General features: G+C 38.1%; 2 protein-coding genes and 1 long non-coding RNA gene across 4 annotated transcripts; all 3 read right to left on the reverse strand.

Annotated features, from left to right (window-relative positions):
- Nucleotides 1-3,939: 3,939 nt before the first annotated feature.
- LOC126611618 (uncharacterized) lies at nucleotides 3,940-6,349 on the reverse strand. 2 transcript variants are annotated; one of them, XR_007618913.1, is made up of 3 exons: nucleotides 6,123-6,349; nucleotides 5,796-5,932; nucleotides 3,940-4,264 (listed from the first exon to the last, which is right to left on the reverse strand). It is a non-coding gene; the product is annotated as an uncharacterized LOC126611618 (long non-coding RNA). The 2 variants fall into 2 exon arrangements; XR_007618912.1 differs by having other exon boundaries at nucleotides 3,940-5,932.
- Nucleotides 6,350-9,882: 3,533 nt separating this feature from the next.
- On the reverse strand, nucleotides 9,883-10,834 carry LOC126586435 (uncharacterized acetyltransferase At3g50280-like). Its single transcript, XM_050251279.1, has one exon. The coding sequence runs from the start codon at nucleotides 10,831-10,833 to the stop codon at nucleotides 10,081-10,083; it is 753 nt and encodes a 250-aa protein (XP_050107236.1). The 5' UTR covers nucleotide 10,834; the 3' UTR covers nucleotides 9,883-10,080.
- A 4,684-nt stretch (nucleotides 10,835-15,518) lies between these two features.
- On the reverse strand, nucleotides 15,519-17,139 carry LOC126609912 (uncharacterized acetyltransferase At3g50280-like). The gene has a single exon (XM_050277852.1). It carries the CDS (start codon nucleotides 17,078-17,080, stop codon nucleotides 15,728-15,730), a length of 1,353 nt encoding a protein of 450 aa, XP_050133809.1. The 5' UTR covers nucleotides 17,081-17,139; the 3' UTR covers nucleotides 15,519-15,727.
- Nucleotides 17,140-20,988: the final 3,849 nt, after the last annotated feature.

A 20,988-nucleotide genomic window follows, 5' to 3' on the forward strand; every position in this document is an offset into this window, starting at 1 on the left:
GTTCCCAGAAACAAAATCGTGAGGGTGTGGTCGGGGCCCAAAGCGGACAATATCATGCTACAGCGGAGTCAAGCCCGGGATGTGGTGAGGGCCCGGGCGGGGATGTGACAGTAGGTCTTTTAAATTTATGTTAATTTAAAAAATACAAATCATTTGGTACGTAAGGTGCACATTGCTCCAAGTAAAAAACATGGTGCACTTTTGAACCCTGTACACAAGCACCTCTTACTTCATTAAAATTCAACATAACAATCATGTAATACCCTGAAAAATGTAAATATAGAAATTGGGTATTCATAATTTGAATATGTAAAAAGAATTGGGAATTTATATTAATTCATAAAATTTTAGTTTTAAATTAAACTAGTTACGAGGTTTAAAGTTTGGATATTAATTATTGAAAATATGTAGACCTTTCAAGGTCAAAATTTATGTTTTTGAATAAAGCTCGATCTCACGAACGCGTAGGCGCAAACGGAACGCAATTTGGAGATATAACGAAGAAGTTATTAATGCTTAAAGTCGAGGGTAAAATTGTAAATTTATCATTTATAGAATGCTCTAGATTTTTGGAGCCAAATCTGGAAGGCCACGTGTGTGGCCCAGATTAAAAGTAAGAAAAGTTAGGCGGTGGAGATGGAAGATAAATGAGAGAAAGGAGGGAGAGAGGAGCCCAATCAGGAAAGGGGGAAATGAGAGAGTGACCAGTGAGAGAAGAGAGAAAGGAGGGGAAAGGAGAGGAAGGAAGTGCACCAGATCCTTCGACCCGGTTTAACTCCATCGACCCGACCCGACTTTCTCCACCTCCTCCGGTGGCTTTTCGTCGGTTTTTCCGACGAATTATGTTACCAAACCATCTTAAAAAGGCTCCATGACCTCCTCTTGATTGATTCTATCATAAATTAGATAGATATTGGCCCTGAAACTGTGCAAAACCCCACCGGTGGGTGTGTGAGTTCATAGGTGGCGATCCACCAAATCTGAAACAAACTCTTCCAATTACCACCACCAACATGTTTCTTGAGAACCCAGGAATAAAGCCCAAACAAGGTTTGGGGCGTCGGAGCTGCTATGGAGTCGAGTCAAAGACACCCAAATTTCTAGGGTTCCGGCGGGTTTGGGCCAAATTGGAGCCTTTTTAGACCAAATTGGACTTGGTCACAGGTATAAAGTTTTCTCGACTCTTTGAGATCTTCCATTCTATAATTTTTTAGAATTTTTAGAAATAATTGAATTTTTCGGCGAGTTAGGGTGGCCGACCGCACCCACGGCGGCGGGTGCGGTGGCGCACGGCCAGGGAGTCGACAATTATTCTTTATGCAAATTTCGTTATTCTAATTATGTTTTTGAGATCAAATTGTTTTGGTTTGAATATTAATACGATTTTGGTATATGTTGGATTAACTGAATATATTCAGATTTTGTTTAATTTTGGAATATGTGAACTACGAAAGGCTTGATCCCACTCCAGGGTACGTAGGCAGTCTAACAGTGTTAGATGCAGCCTTAAATGACTCGAGAAATAATTCTTAGAATGAGAAGTGTGTTATAAAAGGAAATAGAGACAAGATGAGAATAAATTTGTACGTTTGGTGTTAATTTTTTTTTTAATTATGAATCAAGATCGGAAACAAGACATAGAATTAAATGAAGGAATTTAGTAAATAATTTGAGTTTTACCTTATGTTTTTTTTAGTCGGTTTTGAATTTAATGTAAGGATTAGTGAATTGAATATAGTAGAAAATAAACAATTAATGGTAATCAACTAAACATGATTTTTAGGTTGGGCCTATAAAAAAATAATAACATTATTTCCCAAATTAAAGAATTTATTCGGGACAGGGCGTTACAAATGGTATTAGAGAAAATGATCCTACTATATGAGATGCACTATTCTTGAGTCTTGTTGGTGTGAATTATGACATGCATTGGGGTTGCATTAATTCATATTTTTAGGAAAAAGGTGGCATACATGTTTTATATGTGAAATACATATATAAAACGTATTATGATTGTGGTGCAATTTCCTTGGTCAATATGGAAGTTTCGTTAATGGGAATTGTGATTTACGTTATGAAGTGAAATGAATTGGATTGACATTATGTTATGTATTATGAGACATTATTGAGTTGTGAGTGTGAATTATGAATTGTATTGATATTGCATTATTTCATAAGTTCTATGAGTATGACGGAAATTATGTGAAATGCATATGTTGTAAATTATGATGCCTTGAATGGAATTGAGTGTTAAAATGATGGTGGAATGGTGACAAGTAGATGGGAGAATTGTATTATACATGTGCCAGTGAGAAATATTGTTATGGGCACAATGACCCAGTGGATGTGTATCGGGCGCAATGACCCGTGAATGTGAATTGAATTGGGCACAATGGGCCAGTGGATGTGTATCGGGCACAATGACCCGTGAATGTGAATTGAATCGGGCACAATGACCCATGGATGTGAATTGGGCACAATGACCCGTGGATGTGTGAATTGGGCAAAAAGGCCCGTGGATATGAGAAGAAAAAAGAAGAAAAAAAGAGAAAGAAAAGAAGAAAAGGAAAAGAAAGTGTGATGTGTATTGGCCAGGTATATTACAATCTTTTCCAGCCTACTAGTCACTGTTGGAGATAAAAGAAAATGGTGGTGGAATCCTTGTGTTGACAATGATAAGTGTGGCTAGAAAATTAAAATTTTTGGCAAATAATAATTGTGGTTGGAAATTTGGTATTCATTAAGTCATGACAATTTACCGAATGGAAATAAGACTATATGTTGTAGTAATGGATGAACATGAATGAAAATATGAAATGAGATCCTGAGTTCATTTAATATAAACGTTTTCTAGATGAGTGGAGAGTTTCATTCCGTGGTAACAAAATTGTAGACCTTTAATTTAATTTAATGGTGAGTAATTATGTTTGAAATTCCAATGATTTTGGTTAAAATTTTTGCTATTTGATTGTCCACTATAGATGGAATGGTGGAAGGAGCATGGAGATTCTTCATTTAAAACCTATTAAGAAAAGTTGATTTTAGAGATTGAAACCAAATAGCTCAATCAGTAATTGATAGTTGTACAAACGTTGAAAGTCTACATATCACACTTGCCACTGATGTGGTTCTTAAATTTTTTTGAGCAAGTTATATTTGTTCTGACTTTGCATTGGAATATGGAAGACGGTTCCCTTCACTTAGTGAGCAAAACAAAGTCATTTACCAAAGCCAAACTGGTTGTCTCATTGAATTCGATATGCATCGTGAAGGCTTATTGTATTTTGGTTGGTGTATGTGTTTAATTGGATCCTTGGAAGCTTAAAGTTGTGATAAGATTAAGCATGTATGTCCGTTTGGGCAATTGGTGTATTTGAAGAAAACTATAGGATGAGATTTGAATTCGTCTAATATAAACGGAAATTTCGAATTTGTTTTAAATTTCAAAATTTTTATACAATGATAATGATTAGAAGATCTAAGGATTTTAGTTGGAATTTCTTATATGTATTTTGCCAATGTGTGTGGCTTGTTAGTTTTGGTATTTATTTAGTCAATGAGAACTATGGCCTAATGTTGGATATTATCTATGCAAATGAGTATGGTTTGAATTTTCCGATACTTATTTCTACCACTGAGGGTGTTAGGAAATCTGAGTACAGATGATTGCTTCATTAAATTATTTATTTTTGGAGCTTGAATAGAATTGTGGACTGAGATTACAATTTTATTCATCATTAAAGGAAATGGTTTTAAATTCTTTTCGTAATTCAACAGTTGAAATCTCGAGAACGAGATTTATTTTAACAGGGGATGAATGTAATACCCTGAAAAATGTAAATATAGGAATTCGGTATTCATAATTATGAATATGTAAAAAGAATTGGGAATTAATATTAATTCATAGAATTTTAGTTTTAAATTAAACTATTTACGAGGTTTAAAATTTGGATATTAATTATTGAAAATATGTAGATCTTTCAAGGTCAAAATTTATGTTTTTGAATAAAGCTCGATCTCACGAACGCGTAGGCGCAAACGGAACACAATTTGGAGATATAACGAAGAAGTTATGACACACTCCGTCCCGAAGGAGGGCATGCTGGCCGTCACGTGAGTGTGACGTAACCATTTACACAATTCGGAAGCTTTTAAAAAAATACAATTACCAAGATGAAACACTCGATGGTGAGTCATACTTTTGTGAATTCTGTCAGAACACCGCTGGATTCCTCGTGGCCACCAAACCTCTGCTAATTAGAACCTGGAGGGGCACAAAACAAAATTAAGTGGGTCAGTAAAACAAAGTTTTTCGAAAACTTATCATTTAAAACATTTCTAACCCATCGCTGTAAAACCTGTATACTTTCCCAGAAAATAGCATAATAGCATAATACTTTTCATAAATCTCAAATCATCAATTTTTCTCAAAAACCAGAAAGTATGCCATGTTATAATTTCAAAAACAGAATGAATGATGCATCAATGTAACAGGTGAAATAATGAATTAACCGGAGACCCTGCAGTTGGTCCTGTACGGTTAATTCTATAGCTCAACATCCAATCCAACCGGAGTCACCTCGGTGACCTGTACGGCATTACACTGCATGTAAGTCGGAACTACCTGAAGTAGTCTATACGACATGAATGGTGTAATAATACGCTCTAGTGCTTCTCTCATCAATCATATGTGCACATAATCTAAAGTCACCTAGTAGTCGAAACCACCTGTAATGGTCTGTACGACTAGTATGTCGGAACCCTCTCATGGTCTGTACGACATGCACCTACTTGGATCTAAGGTGAGCGTGCGGTGCGGGTGAATAATATAAGCACTAACACCATGATTGCAGGTTATGAGCTATCAACATAATACACATCATCAATGATTCACATGAATAACATAAAACTCACATGATACTCACCTGTGCGTCCACATCACTAATTCACATATATATATATATATATATGCATCAATTATCAATTCATATAACTCATATCATTCATATCATTCATATCATGCATGCATGACATTTTAGAAACATACTTTCATTAAAACTCAATTTCTGGGAATTTCAATAGCATATAGGTATAAACAGAAAATACTGCACACTCACCTGGAGTTCGCCCTACAACTCCCTAGCACCACACATCAAGGCGTCATGACGATCTCCGTTTAGAACAATAATCAAATCCAACCTCAGAAATCATATCGATAGAATATATAACTTATATAAAACCCGTCACTACGTAGTTCGATCCGGAAGATCTGCAACTCAGATTTCAAATCCATAACTTCCAGAGGTCCAAAATATACCTCTAGAACATCATCCTAAAATTTCATTACCATCCAATGGTCGGATCTCCGTCAATTTCCAAAACCAAGTGACGGTTAACATTCTATTTTGTGAACTTACAACTCCAATTCCGGAAGATCCGTAAATCGGATTCCCGATCCGTAAGTTCCTATAATCCTCAAATATTACGTATTACAATGTATCAAAGTTTGGTGACGATCCAACGGTCGGATCGTCAATTCACATTTTCACCTAACCACAAATCGAGACGAACTTAGGTTCAATTACTCAATTTACGTCCATCAATTATCAAAACTGAACCTATAACCTTAAAAACATGCTAAGAATGACATTGGCGGGCCATTGGCCACGGGCCGCCGCACGGGCCGCCGCGGGTGGCGGTTGGCCGCCCCGGCTCGCCGGAAAAATCCAACTATTTCCAAAAATTCTCAAAAAATACAGAATTGAAGATCTCAATGAGTAGAGTAAACTTTATACCTGAAGTCAAGGCCAATTTGGCTTGGAAGCACTTCAATTTCACCAAAACCGTGAAGAACCCTAGAATTGGGTGTTTTCAATTCGACCTTCAAATCAACTCCACCGTCCAATTCAATGCTTGGGCTTTGTTGCATGTCCTAAGGGGATGCTATGGGTGTTAGAAATTGAAAGAAAACGTTTCAAGTTTTGAAGAAATTTCACACTAAGCTACCGCACACCCCTCACGGTTTTAATCAAATTTCAAGGCCAAACTCCTTGATTTTTGGGGTGTAATAGGAAGAGGGAAGATCATAGAAGGTTTCCAAGTGATGGATTGATGTAACTCACCGGAAAAATGACGAAATTGCGACGGAAATGGGTGAAGAACATCGGCGGGTCGCGCGGGTACACGGGTTGGGGAAAACCCGTTTCTTCCTTCTCTCCTCCGCTTCTCGCCCTCTCTCCTTTCCTCCTTTCCTTCCTCTGGTTGGCCAGTCAGCTTCCTCTCTCCTCTCCCCATTCGGCCTCTCCTTCTTCTTCTCCGATTGGGCAGCTTTGCCCAATCTCTCTTTCTCTCTGTTTTCTTTTTTCCTCTCACGCACGCACACATACAAAACTTTCTTTCTCTCATCCCAACCATCCATTTCAAATTCCTTTCATCTGGGCCATCCAAATTTTAATAATAAAATTTATAAAATGCCCAAACTTCAAACTTTAAAATCTTATTCGTTATAACTCCAAATCACGAACCGTCTGCGCCCACGCTTTCGTAGTGACGAGTACTACGAGGATATGTCAAGAAAACAAATCTTAGATGGCACGACACAACGATTAACCTCGAATAATGTGCGTACCTCAACGGACATTTTTATAAAATCCTTTATTAAAACTTTAAAAATTCTTAAAATTAGGGACGGACTGTCACAAGTTATTAACGCTTAAAGTCGAGGGTAAAATTGTAAATTTATCATTTATAGAATGCTCCAGATTTTTGGAGCCAAATCTGGAAGGCCACGTGTGTGGCCCAGATTAAAAGTAAGAAAAGTTAGGCGGTGAAGATGGAAGATAAAGGAGAGAAAGGAGGGAGAGAGAAGCCCAATCAGGAAATGGGGAGATGAGAGAGTGACCAATGAGAGAAGAGAGAAAGGAGGGGAAATGAGAGGAAGGAAGTGCACCGGATCCTTTGACTCGGTTCTATGCCATTGAGACCCGGCTTTCTCCACCTCTTCCGGTGGCTTTTCGTCAGTTTTTCCAACGAATTATGTTACCAAACCATCTTAAAAAGGTTCCATGACCTCCCCTTGACTGATTCTATCATAAATTAGATAGATATTGGCCCTGAAACTGTGCAAAACCCCACCGGTGGGTGCGTGAGTTCATAGGTGGCGATCCACCAAATCTGAAACAAACTCTTCCAATTACCACCACCAACATGTTCCTTGAGAACCCAGGAATAAAACTCAAACAAGGTTTGGGGCGTCGGAGCTGCTATGGAGTCGAGTCGAGGACACCCAAATTTCTAGGGTTCCGGCGGGTTTGGGCCAAATTGGACTTGGTCACAGGTATAAAGTTTTATCTACTCTTTGAGATCTTCTTTTCTGTAATTTTTGAGAATTTTTAGAAATAATTGAATTTTTCGGCAAGTTGGGGCGGCCGACCGCCACCCACGGCGGCGGGTGTGCCGGCGCACGGTCAGGGAGCCGACAATTGTTCTTTATGCGAATTTCGTTATTCTAATTATGTTTTTGAGATCAAATTGCTGTGGTTTGAATATTAATACGATTTTGGTATATGTTGGATTAACTGAATATATTCAGATTTTTTTTAATTTTGGAATATGTGAACTACGAAAGGCTTGATCCCACTCTAGTGTACGTAGGTAATCTAACAGTGTTAGATGTAGCCTTAAATAACTCGAGAAATAATTCTTAGAATGCGAAGTGTGTTATAAAAGGAAATAGAGACAAGATGAGAATAAATTTGTACGTTTGGTGTTAAATTTTTTTTTATTATGAATCAAGGTCGGAAACAAGACATAGAATTAAAGGAAGGAATTTAGTAAATAATTTGAGTTTTACCTTATGTTTTTTTTATTCGGTTTTAAATTTAATGTAAGGATTAGTGAATTGAATATAGTAGAAAATAAACAATTAATGGTAATCAACTAAACATGATTTTTAGGTTGGGCCTATCAACAAATAATAACATTATTTCTCGAATTAAATAATTTATTCGGTGCGGGGCGTTACAAATCGTACCTGGCACCTAAGAAGAATGCATCTGCATAGTTCTATTTGGGCAAGTCCTCCAAGAGTTTGTCAATTAGTCAACCACCATTTTTTCTCGAAATCTGCATGTTTACCTCAACTACTTCTGCAGTGAACTTGAAAAATTTGACCATACTCTTACGAAATTTTTTCCCAAAACAAACCGGATATAGTCTCTTAATTATCTACCCAATAACAAGATAAAATTGTGCAAACAACCACTAATTGAAATGGATAAGTCCATTCAAAATTCAAAAATGAGAGATCAAAAAAATTCAACCTAGGAGAAGAAATCTACGTTCTGAAATTCAACAAACCAAACCACTTCCTACAAAAAAAGGTCACGTACAAAGAAATATCTGCCTAAAAGGACATATTTGGAATCCAATAATTAACATTTTAATTTCAAAAAATAAAATAAAGACATTTAATTTAAATAAATATAAAAATGCTGATGTGACTATTGTTTAAGGCGCCTTAATTAAATCTTAAAATGGAACTAATGCTTGATCTAAAAAGTATAAAAAAAATGCAGGGAATTCTAATTTATGTTTGAGTTTGTACCCCTAGCCTATTATTATTAATAGGTTTTTACCTCAGCCTTTTTTCAAGGCTTCTTGTAAAGAGAAAACACCCACTATTAACCTTGGGCCGGTGGAGCGGTCAAAGGCTCTTCAACGGTTAAGTTAATGAGCAACTAGTCATGTGCGCACACGTTATACGTGTGTTAAATTTGTCTAGTATTTGTTACAAAAATATTTATATCACTTATTTTAAAAATAAAAAATAAAAATTTTCAAAAAAAATTTTGGTTTAAAGAAAAAGACATCCTCCATTTTTTATTTTTTAAATAGGATGTGTTATGTTTATCTAGCTGTGATGTTTGTGTAAAAAACTAAAAATTTAAGTGATATGTAATTACTAAATTGCCATGTCTTTTAATTTTATTTAGCTTTGACGAGAGGGTTAGAACAGTAATTTCATAGAGTTTTGGTTGGCCAACAGACTTCTATTAATAAGTAGCTTAGATATGAGTCAATTAGTGGACAAGGGAGTAAAATCTGCGATGATTACATTACTAGAGATAAACCCTAAATGAGGGTATTTATACTAGTCCGGAGAAAAGCCTTTTAGGATATGAAATTTGTATTAAATGGGAGAACCCTAGGATATCTAGGATTAGATATTGTGTGTGTTTTTTTTTTTTTGAAAAGAATAGTGTTTTCTTAGAATGTGATTATTTGCGGCGCACTCGAGTCCCTATATTGTAGGAATCTCCAAAATATAGAAAATTAGTTTGATCTAATCGAAATGAAAATTTTATTCCACTTCCATGCTTTAAAAAAAAATTTAGAATTCCAACATCCCATAACAATTAAAAAAAAAACTCAATTAATTCGTTCAAATCTAGGGTTTGCCAATGTTCAAGCAGGTGTCTTCCGCGATTTGAAGTTGTTATTATGAACTATGGTACAAAACCACAGATTCTGAGTAGTTCGACCAAAAAAAACAAAACACAAAGTCTGATTATATAGCTTGATTTTTAAGATGAATTAACAAAGTAAACAAGGAAAGAAAACATAATGACGTTATTCTTTTAAGGGTTTTAATATGAGATGGAGCACTAGGCCGGGATTTTTTTTAGCGATTTTAAATAGAAAACCTCTAAACAGTTTAGGTTTAATACTCTGGGTGGTATCGAACCCAATAAGCTTACTTCACATTTTTTTACTTGTATCGAGTCAACTTACACCAATAAACGATGTAAGAAGAAAAATTGGAGATGCCGGTATAAGGAAGCATGAGATTATGAATTAAAATATGACAAGGACAAATTTAGAAGATGGAAAAAGTAAGGAAAATGATTTTCTCATACTTTTTTCTCTTACACATCTTTATTTGATTTCCCTTTGAATTCTTCAATTTGAAAACAAAAACTGAAAGCGAAATGGTTATCTCTATTTATTACAGATTCTTTATTCATCTAGTAAGCTAATAATACCAACCTTAACCTTTGGATATTTAACCAAATTGGTAATTTAATCTGCAAGACAGCTTTCATATATGCAGGGTTTAGTACATGTGGCCACAGCCTCCATGAACTCTGCATCTTCTGCCATAGCATGTAGAGTCTCAGGCAAAAGGCAAACTTCAAAATCAATACTTCCTTCTTCGGCCCCAGGAAAAACTGCTATTTTCCCGTTCATTTTGTTAGCAGCTCCGCTTCGCACAGCAACCGGTCTCCCCAACCCAAAGTCGTTACCATACACATTGAACGTTGGTGAGCTTCCTATGAGCAATGAAACGGTACTAGTACTTGTTGGAATATTACTCCTCATATTTGAAAGTATTAGAGGGGCGTTTACCCAATCCTTCAATGTCTTCTTCACTTCCTCTGCTGTCAGGGAAGCAATGGTCTTGTTTATATGCAAAGCCGCCCAGCCTAGTCCGTGTTGTAAAAGCTCACATGCCGTGGACTTCACAGAAACTCCCTTAAGTGCATTTCCGAGGTACTCCTTTGGCAATGGTGGCTTCAATTTTTGCCTCAATCCTACTGCAACCCGATAACTGATCACCTGATCAGGGTTGAGATGTCCACAACGAGTTATTGCTCGCCAGTGATGGGCCATGAGTGCTTGAAGGGATGAAATGTTATTGGTGCCCATCTCGGCATTGGCCTTGGATTTCAGATGTGCAATCTTTTCTTTGGAAAAATGAAATACCCTTTGTAAAGAATTCAATGAGATCGGTCGAGTGACCTTATCTGAGATTCCGCTGTGTGAGAAGGGCATTGGAATTGGGAGATGAAACAAGCCATCAAGAAGTTGGCCGATCAAAAATGGGAGGGGGTTCAGAATTTTTGCCCGAACGAGAGATTTTCGACCAAGTGTTAAAGAAATGCCAGAATGATGACCCCTCAACAACAGAGTGATTCATTGTGCAACCTATGAAAATGCCATCAACCAGCTTAGTTACTTGCACGGCAAGCAAGGGTTTGGACACGCCTTCGTAGTTCAAAATCCCATTCATGGAGAAGAAGTTGGAGACAATATCCTCCGGAACATAAACAGGGTCGAGAATATCAGCCACTCCAACACCATCAGCAGCTGCATGGACAAACTGTGCTCCGTCGCCATTGCAGTTGATAGAAAAACAAGAAGGGGTCTTATCCTTATTTTCCGTCACAGCGAGGCGGCCAACGAGTGGATAAAAGATATCCAAAGTTCGGGAAAGGGAGTCTTTTAGGTGTTGTATCAAACTGCTCTCTGCTGGTTTTTGAAAGAGAAGTCCCTTTTGGATGTAATCAAGCTGGATTAGTCTCGAATCCCACGGAGTTAACTCGATTAATCTTCGAGTTAAGAGATGATCACAGCTTGTTGGCCAGACAATCGTCGTGGATATATGCCGAATCCGACTCATTTAATTATAACACTATCCTATAACAAAAATGGAGCTTTAATAAAATGGGCTTTATATTTAATTATAAGAACAAAATTAATCTATTTCATGCCCACAACCATTAAACCCACATAGGATGAATTAAAAGCCCAAAACGAAATAATTTTTTTTTTCCAGCCCCTACCCCTAACAGAAATCACATTCTGTCAACCAATCTGTTAGAATTAAACTTCTTTTTATTTACAAGTATGCCACTACCTCATTAATCCACCAAACAGAGATCAATAGGTTTGTTATTCAAAAGGTGCCTACCTCCTCCAACGAACGAGCTTCCTCTCACCTTGCGATTTCTTCCGACTTCAATCGGTTAAAATGAGATAGTGATTTGGAAGAAAGATTGGGCGGCCGAAGAGATTATGTTGGAGGATCAGGTAGCGAACCTTCTGCAGAGGTACTTGGGGAACTATATGAGGGGGCTCAACAAGGAGGCCCTCGAGATCAGTGTCTAGCAAGGTGATGTGGAGTTAAAGGGCACTCAATGCACTAAAATTACCAACAAAGGTTAAGGCAAGATTTCTTGGATCAGTGAAACTTAAAGTGCGAGACTCACATCAATGTTTATGATTATGTTTTTTTTTTTTTTTTTGGAAACTAGTTTATGATTATGTTTGGTCTAAATTAGTGTGAATTATTTAGGTTCAGTTTCAGAAACAGTGTGGGTTCTTTTGTTGTAGTTTCAGAAATAATGTGTGTTGTTTTGGTTTAATTTCAAAAATAGTACGTGTTATTTTAGTTCAGTTTCATAAATAGTGCGAGTTATTCTGGTTCAGTTTCAGAAATAATGTTAGTTATTTTGCTTAGTTTCATAAATAGTGTGTTATTTTGGTTCAATTTAAAAAATATTACAGGTTATTTTGGTTCAGTTTCATAAATAATGTGTAATTTTGCGATAGTTCTAGAAAAAAGTGTGCACTATTTTGGTTCAATTTCAAAAATAGTGTATGTTATTTTGCTATATTTCTATAAATAGTGTTTATTTCGTTCAATTTCAGAAATACTGTGAGTTATTTTGCTATCTTTTTATAAATAGTGTTTATTTTGTGTGGAGGAAACTAGCATTTGGTTGGTGGAAGGTTAATTATGTTGGTGCATGGAGAGAAGAGACGGCGATTAGTGGTACGGGTTGGGTGATTAGAAACAGCAGTGGTTGGTTCCAATTGGGAGGAGGTCGTGGTGGAGTGAGGGCAGCCTCTAGTTTAGCCATCGAATCTATGGCGGTGAGGGAGGCCTTATGGGCCTACGTTGAGAAGGTAGAAAGTAATTGTGGAGTCTGACTCCCTTAACCTCATCTTCTGACTCCTTAACCTCATCTTTGTACTAAATGGTAAAGAAATGTATGATGCTGCCATTGAAAGTTTAATCTGGCGAGGATTCTCATTCCAAAACTATAACCTTCATCCCCAATTATTAGTCCGTTATTATTATTTTATTTATTAATTTATTAGTACTATAATCAGGCCTATAAATATATGTGCATCCACCACAAAATACCATATCAAAATCGTGTTGAAATGCTTATTGAATAATAGAATCAAAGTAAGATTAATATAGATTTCATTTAAGTTATTTATAAAGAGTCAGTTTGAGATTGTTGTGGGTTTAAAAAAGTTACTACCATTCATTATTTCTTAAACGGAACACTAACTATTTCTGAAAATGAAAACGAGTATTACACTATTTCTGAAACTGAAATAGTACTACACTATTTATGAAACTGAACACGAGTACTACACTATTTCTGAAATTGACTATTTCTGAATTGAACATGGGTAGTACACTCTTTTTGAAATTGAACATGAATATTACACTATTTCTGAAACTAAACATGAGTACCACACACACTATTTACGAAACTGAACACAGGTACCACACTATTTATGAAACTGACTGTGGGTACTATACTTCTAAAACTAAATAGGGGCATTATACTATTTTTGAAACCGACTATTTATGAAACTGAACTCGAGTAATATACTATTTCTGAAACTGAATATTGGTACTATCAATATAAAATGTATGCACATAAAAATCAAAGTTTATAATAACATGAATCTCCTCTCTTGGCAACTTCAACCAAAAACAAAAATTTCACAACCAAAACATTATAAGAGTCAAGGAAACTATCTTGTAATCGGTGACACCACCTTATAAGTACATAATGGGCAAATTGTATTATATAAACACATGATAATTTTATCTATCGCACCATTGTGACCTTTAAAATAATATATTTGTTGCACGTAATTTTCACTTACAAATAAAAAAGAATACTACTAAACGCAATGACATTAGCAAGACGAACCAAAGTTAACTGAAGGTCTCAACTCGAAATGATAAGAAATATCCAAACCAAAGCTTCAAGAATAATATTTATTTGGTTAAAGTTTCACTCAAGCTTGACAAAATATATAAAATCAAGCAAAAGCTTTGTCACACTAATGCATGTAAACTCAAAACTTTGATTTCGATAACTTGAAAGGTTGCAAATAGAGAGAAAAAAAAACAAAAAACAAAATGCAGAGTCGTGCCACACACAAAGAGCTCTTGGCAATTTTGAGATAACAGTTCACAACCAAAGGCAAAGCTGATAAGGTTTTCTGAATTTTCAATTAATTTTGGCGGCCATAGGAAGGATTGATGAACTTTAGATATTGATGGTGGACTGACATATATAAGAGAAATAATAATAATCACTAAAACAAGCTGTGCTCTTAAACTTGACGAGGTCTTCTCGAAACGTGGTTCTAGTTCAACCATGAATCCGTCCACTCGTCCATATAGCAATATAGCATCATGCTGGTTCTGAAATACAACGCCATCATCGACAGGTGAAAGCTTGTGGATATCGGGAAATTGAGTTTGATCTTGAGGTTGCCGGAGATGGTGGATGCGAGGGCTTCGGAAGACGTGGATGGCTTTTGTGGTTGCAGGGACGGTGGGTTTATGAGGTACTGAGATGACGTCATGGCGGACATGGAGGAGGAGAAGGAGGAGTGTAGGCAGGGAGAGAGAAGACGATCTCCAAATGAGAAGAACACCAGTGATGGAAACGAAGAACATAAACGGCCAATACTGACGGTAGGGTAAAATTGGAAGCTCAATAAATTATTTGTTTGGGCCAGTCTTTATTGGGCTGATTTGATATTGTGTTTTGTCCTAACCATTAAATAAAGTTATTATATGGTTTTTGATTAAAAATCAAAGTATTGAAACCCTTTTCATTAGTTTTCCTATAAAAAAAAAAAACAAAACAAAACAACAACACTATCCTATAATAATTCTGACCCTTTATTTACGGTGCTGACTGTTAGCTGACTCATGATGACATGGTGTAAGGGAAAGCCTACAACCATTTTTAATTGGGAACTTTAACGAAAAGCATCCGATACTGTTCACTTTAACGAAAAACCACATTTTTACACTAAAAAGTCAATCATGGTACTATTCACTTTACCCTTTATTTTGTCCTTATCATTAAAACTCAAAGTTTTCAAGCCCTTTTCATTAGTTTTCCTTTTTTAATTGTCTAGAACTGTAATAAAACCAACTAATTTTCAATTATTGACTGGAGGATTTAATTAAGTGGGACGGTGGATTTTCTTAAGAATAAATTACACAAAAATAAAACATAGGCACAATAATAAACCAAAGAAATCAACGTCAAGATCCCTAATGATAAAATTTCTTCCTACGCCGAAGTTTTTGAAAAACATAAACATAAAATAAAGTAAAATAAAGTTCACTAAGCCACACTAGCCATGAACTCTTCGTCCTCCGCCATGAGGAAAGTTAGCTTGCCACGTCTGCAGCGAAAGACAAGCCTCAAAATCAATGCTTCAATCTTCAGCCGCGGCAAACACCGTCAGCTTCACATCGAACTTGTTCCCAGCGCCACTTCTAACTGCCAGAGGCCTTCCTCAACCAAAATCGTTACCATGCACGTGGCGAGCTTCCCGTGGCCAATGCGTGATCGCTTGGCAAAGCATTCATATGTTATCCTACTAATCCACTCTAGAAATTAGAAATGCATGACATGCATTTTCTATATTGAATATTAATTGAGAAGAAATGATTACACCAGCAAATTGGACATATCAACAGAGAATGATAATTTGATTATGCATCAAAACATTTATTTTAATTAAACATTAGGCGATATTAGCTCCTTGGAGTATAAGGGTAGAGGATACAGGGCGTTCATCCACAAACCCGAAGGTGGTCCTACAACTAGACTGTGACGGCATCCATGAATTCTGAATCATTTCCCATAGCCTCCAAAGTCTCAGCCAAAAGACAAGCTTCAATATCAATGCTACCTTCTTCAACCCCAGAAAACACTGTAATTTTCCCATGTGACTTATTCCCAGCACCACTTCTCACCCCAACTGGCCTTCCCCAACCAAAATCATTTCCATACACGTCAAACCGCGGTGAACTGCTTGTGACCAAAGCGTTAGCAGCCATGTTTCCTTCTGTCAGCAACTTAGGCTCTTGTACCCAACACTCCAAGAATTTTCTCAGTTTCTCTTCTGTGTGCAAAGCCACCATCTTGTTCATTTCCCAAGCCACAAAACCAAGCCCGCGCTTGATAACCTCCCTTGCTTTGATGGTCACAGTCCCTGCTTGAACTGCATTGCCAAAGTATTGTTGTGACAATGGTGGGTTCATTCTTGACCTAGCACCTATGAGTAATCGATAACTACTTTCTTTATCAGGATCAAGATCTCCATTACTACCACGGATTATAGACCGCCACAGATGAACTAACACTGCTTGTAAAGAAGAGATTTTTCTTTTAGTATTTTCAAGTTGAATCTCAGCATTGGCTTTTGCTTTCAGTTGAGCAATTTTTTCCTTTGAGAAGTGAAAGACTCTTTCTTTTAGTAATGGTACTCGGATATTTCCGATGTATTTATCGGAGACTTGATCCTCAATTTTTGAGAATGGAATTCGAATGGGACTAATAGTACCATCGAGAAGCCAACGCTTAAGAACAGGTGGTTTTGAGACAAAATCAAAACCCCGAGAAATTTCGGACCAGGAGTTAAAGAAGTGCCAAAAGGAAGTGCCATCAACAACTGTGTGGTTGACGGTGCAGCCTATGAAAATACCATCCCCAAGCTCAGTTACTTGCACTGCAAGCAGCGGCTTAGAGGTTCCCTCGTAGTTTTTAGCACCATTTAGAGGAAAAAAAGAGTGGACAACATCACGAGGAACATAGCCAGATTCATTTATGTCGGAGACGGTAACACCGTAGGCTTTGGCATGGACAAACAGGGCCCCTGCATTATTACAATTGATGAAAAAGGAGGTGGTGTTATCGTCGTGGTGAATAGTGGCAAGGCGACCGGAAAGTGGAGGAAAGAAGTCAAGTGTTCGAGAAAGGGAGACTTTCAGATGTTGAATATGTTGTGATAAGGTTTTCGGGTTGTGAAAGAGGAGTCCCTTTTGGATGGGATCAACAAGAAGGAGTTGGAGATCCCACGGAGTTAACTCAACTCTTGGAGTTGAGCAATACTCATTAACATTATGGCTCGCGGCTTGCACTGTACTTGTTGAGATGACCTTGGCGCCTCCCATGGCTTTTCCTAATGTCTTGAAAACTTGCTATCTTTTTGTTTTTTGGGACATGCTCAATCCTCAGGTTGGAGAGGTCGGCATATATTTATATACTAGGCTTCGCTGTGAGGTTAGATCTTTAAGTTGAGGTTTTATTATAAAATTAATTGGTAATATTGGAAATAATTTAACTTTTTATAATTTTTGACAAGGTTTGTTGCATCACTTATGTGAAACTTTGTCTTTCACATTCTCACACAACCTATCACATGTGACGAATTATGAGTGGAAGTCCCCACTCAATTTTTTGGTGGGAAAAAATGTGCATGTTGCATATAGCAATCCCACGGGTTAGCCATGACAATCATAAAAATAATCAAAACTTCAATTTTGATTCAAAATATCCCACATGTCCTAACCCAAATCACGACAAAACTCAACCCCACCACAAAGCAAATCCTGTCGTCCTCGTATTGTCCTCCTCCCCTTTCAACCAAACTCATATATTGTGTGGAGCAAAACATAATTCAAAAAATTATGGTGGTGATATGTGAACTTTTGAATATTCTCGAGGCACATCAGGATTCTCACGCGCAAGTAACAGACAATAATGGCTGAATTGAGGAAGAGTTAAAGGTGATCAATATGATATTTATTCAAATCCATCTTATCACTCCCCATCAATCCTTTATTGATTTTATTCAAAATGTAACTCCCAAAACTTCCTATTTAATTTAGAAATAATTGGCATGTTAATTGTAAGATATTATTTCACATAATATCTTGAAATTATTCTCCAAATACCACCATATAAGGCTGGCCATTCTCCACCTTAAGGGCCAGCCACCCTCCTAAAAAGACCCCTCTTATTCCATTAAAATAGTAAACCATTTTGCTACCCACAAACTCCAAAATATATTCTTTTATGAACTCTAACTTTGGCATCGGAGATTCTTCGGCCAAACCGCCTCATTCATCGTGGGCACGTGAGCTTTTTGGCATTAATCTTAGGTGTTATTATTTTGCAGGTACATTTTCGTCAAAGGAAGAGATGGCGGAAATTTGCATCCATAAATTGGTGCTTTCATTGAGAGTTTGATTTACACGCTCGAAGAAGACTCCTACATTCAAAGTTTCTCATTTCTCATTCGTTCGTAAATTTTTCGTACGTTCTTATTCCTATAATTTTTTAATTCTTTGAATAGACGAAGAGAAAATACAATGGTGGGAAATTTGGCAACCACTACGAATGGAACTTTCTACATTCAAGGATTTGGATAAAATGGAGCTCGAGATGTAGCCCCACCACGACAATCTACGAGGCTCAACGCGATGGCAAGAAAAGCAACTTTGCCACCACGGAGCACCACCACCATGGCAACCATAAGGACCACCATGGCAGTGGGGAGTGGACTAGCTTCATGGCAGCAAGCCCACGGTGAGCAGGGAGCAACGAGGCAGTCACATGCCCAAGCCCACGCCACTTTGCAGCAGTAGGCCCATACGCTAGAGGCAGCCTAAACCATCTAAGCCCAAAAAGTTGTGGAAGATGGAGCAGCCCAGCACTCGCAGGGCCAAGGCCAGTGTGAGCCCATCGTGTTCCAAAATTGAGCCCAAGCTTAAGGCCCACTCACACCGCATGCGAGGTAGCCCATGCACATAGCCCAACCCACTCCCATGGCCCATTTAGCAGTCCAAACCAGTCTAAGACTGGTTCAATCGTCCTGGCTTCATATTTCTGGACTGACGATTGAATCGGGGGTATTTTCACCCTCTTTTTCCGCAGATTTGATATATCCCAACTTAATCTCGCACTCGAAGTCCATTACACTTCCACTACTTAAGGAGACGCATACCGTCCAAGCTCTTCCAGTCTAAATGGCGAACAACACTTGTCCCAACAAGTCATAGAGTTGACAAGCGCCTTCACGCAGTAGATGACCTTGGTGAACCAGCTTTTGCAGTGCACCAATATGCAATGTGCCCTAGACAAGGTGTCCTGAAGCAGGACAAGGATAAACGACGACCTCTCCAGCAGCATCCCCGCAAGTAGCCTCTCGACCAGCCACGAATCGAGCGTTCTGGCAATGAACACTCCCGACTGGGCCCCCAAATAGCGTATACTCTTATCTTAGTGCGCGGAGGAACGTGCACTCTCAATTAAGCTCACGGACAAGCATACATTGACAATTGAGGCCACTATCTGATAATCAACATAGACAACTTTCCACACGAAGTGTTCATTCGCGTCTAAGCTCACAATGAGCATCATCCACCTAACATCGAATGAGGTAGCACAATGGACGGAGAGAAACAGTCACTTAATTTAGCTTAAGTTTAACCGGCAGCTTGCGAGTAACCCGTTCACCTTCCAGGAACGTACCATATGTACCACAACTGCGGCATAGACTAACTGAGCATAGGAAAAAATAGCTTAGACCAACAGGTCACGACCGGAGGTAGTTGAAATTTTTGCTGCCCTAGTAGAGGCAAATTCAGGAAGAAGTTGAGAGGTTCTTAACCGCATGGTTAAGCAATTTCCAACATAACGAAGCTACTGATGATGCGCTTCGACGAGGCATGACTAATATAAGCATGTCACATTTCATTGACAAAATCAAGCAGACGGAACCATCCCACATACATTGGCGGATACTGTTTCGACAAATGTAATAGCTTAGCCTAATGGCACACTGGGGGTATACGGGTACCAAAATGTCACACCAACCCAAGCACATCACCAGTAGTTGAGCACCGCGGACCTAGTGGTTCACTTTCTCCTATTGCGTACAACCTTGCCTAAGTCGGCCTTAGCTCTGCACTCACAGTCATGTCTACTGGCCTTATAACTCTTTGCCGCCCTCGATCTGTCACCATGGTTTTCCAGCCGTGCTGATCTTACACCACGGCCCCCAGTTATGCCATCTTGAAGCTCTTAACTGCGCCAACTAAGCCTAAGACACTTCAAACTTAAAAGCATTTAACGATGGAGTAGAATACGAGGCTTTACTAGCAGCCCCTTTCAGCGAAAAACTTAGCGGTGAAAAAGCTTGCAATCTATTTAGATTCTCAGCTGACCACCAATCAAGCCTGAAAAGAACATACGATAAACATCTAAGAATGACGTAATACTTGGAGAAGGTCAGGGAGTAGCTCAAGTTTGAAGTCTTAAGTAGATCGCCGAACAAGACCTCACATGCTGGGGATTATTTCAGTTGTTTAGCAGTCCAGCTTTCCTCAACTGCGCTCATGACAACGACTTCCATGCTCTTTAGTGCAAGAGGGTAAACCAATCCCCCATCACCCATCTAGGTAGCCTCTCCAATGTGAGAGGGTAAAGGTAAACCAATCCCTCGACACCCATCTGGGTAAGCTTTCCAATGCGATAGGGTAAACTAATTGCTTTTTAGTGCGAAAGGTAAATCAATCCCCTGACACCCATTTGGGTAAGCTCTCCAATGCAAGAGGGTAAACTAATTACTCTCATGTGCGAAAGGGTAAACTAATTCCCCGACACCAATCTAGGTAAACTCTCCAATACGAGAGAGTAAACTAATTGCTCTCTAGTGCGAAAAGGTAAACTAATTCCCCGACACCTATATGGATAAGCTCTTTGGTGCGATAGGGTAAACTAATTGCTCTCTAGTGCAAGAGGGTAAGCTAATTCCCTAACACCTATTTGGGTAAACTGGAGATTAGAGGATAAACCAATTCCCCGACACTCATCTGGGTTTGCTCTCTAGTGCGAAAGGATAAACCAATTCCCCACAACCATCTGGGTCTGCTATTCAATTCAAGAGGATAAACTAATTCTCCAACACTCATCTGGGTCTATTCTTCAACGAAAAGGGGCAAACTGCCCATGAATTTCCACACAACTACTCATTTTGATGTGATTAGTTAACGATTTTCATATTCCATATATCTTT

This window comes from Malus sylvestris, chromosome 2, assembly GCF_916048215.2.
Source record: "Malus sylvestris chromosome 2, drMalSylv7.2, whole genome shotgun sequence".
In the NCBI taxonomy this organism is placed as follows: domain Eukaryota; kingdom Viridiplantae; phylum Streptophyta; class Magnoliopsida; order Rosales; family Rosaceae; genus Malus; species Malus sylvestris.

What these genes read in the sequence shown, in the direction of transcription:
- LOC126609912 (XM_050277852.1), bottom strand. Translation starts at nt 17,080, where the DNA reads ATGGGAGGCGCCAAGGTCATCTCAACAAGTACAGTGCAAGCCGCGAGC.
- LOC126586435 (XM_050251279.1), bottom strand. Translation starts at nt 10,833, where the DNA reads ATGCCCTTCTCACACAGCGGAATCTCAGATAAGGTCACTCGACCGATC.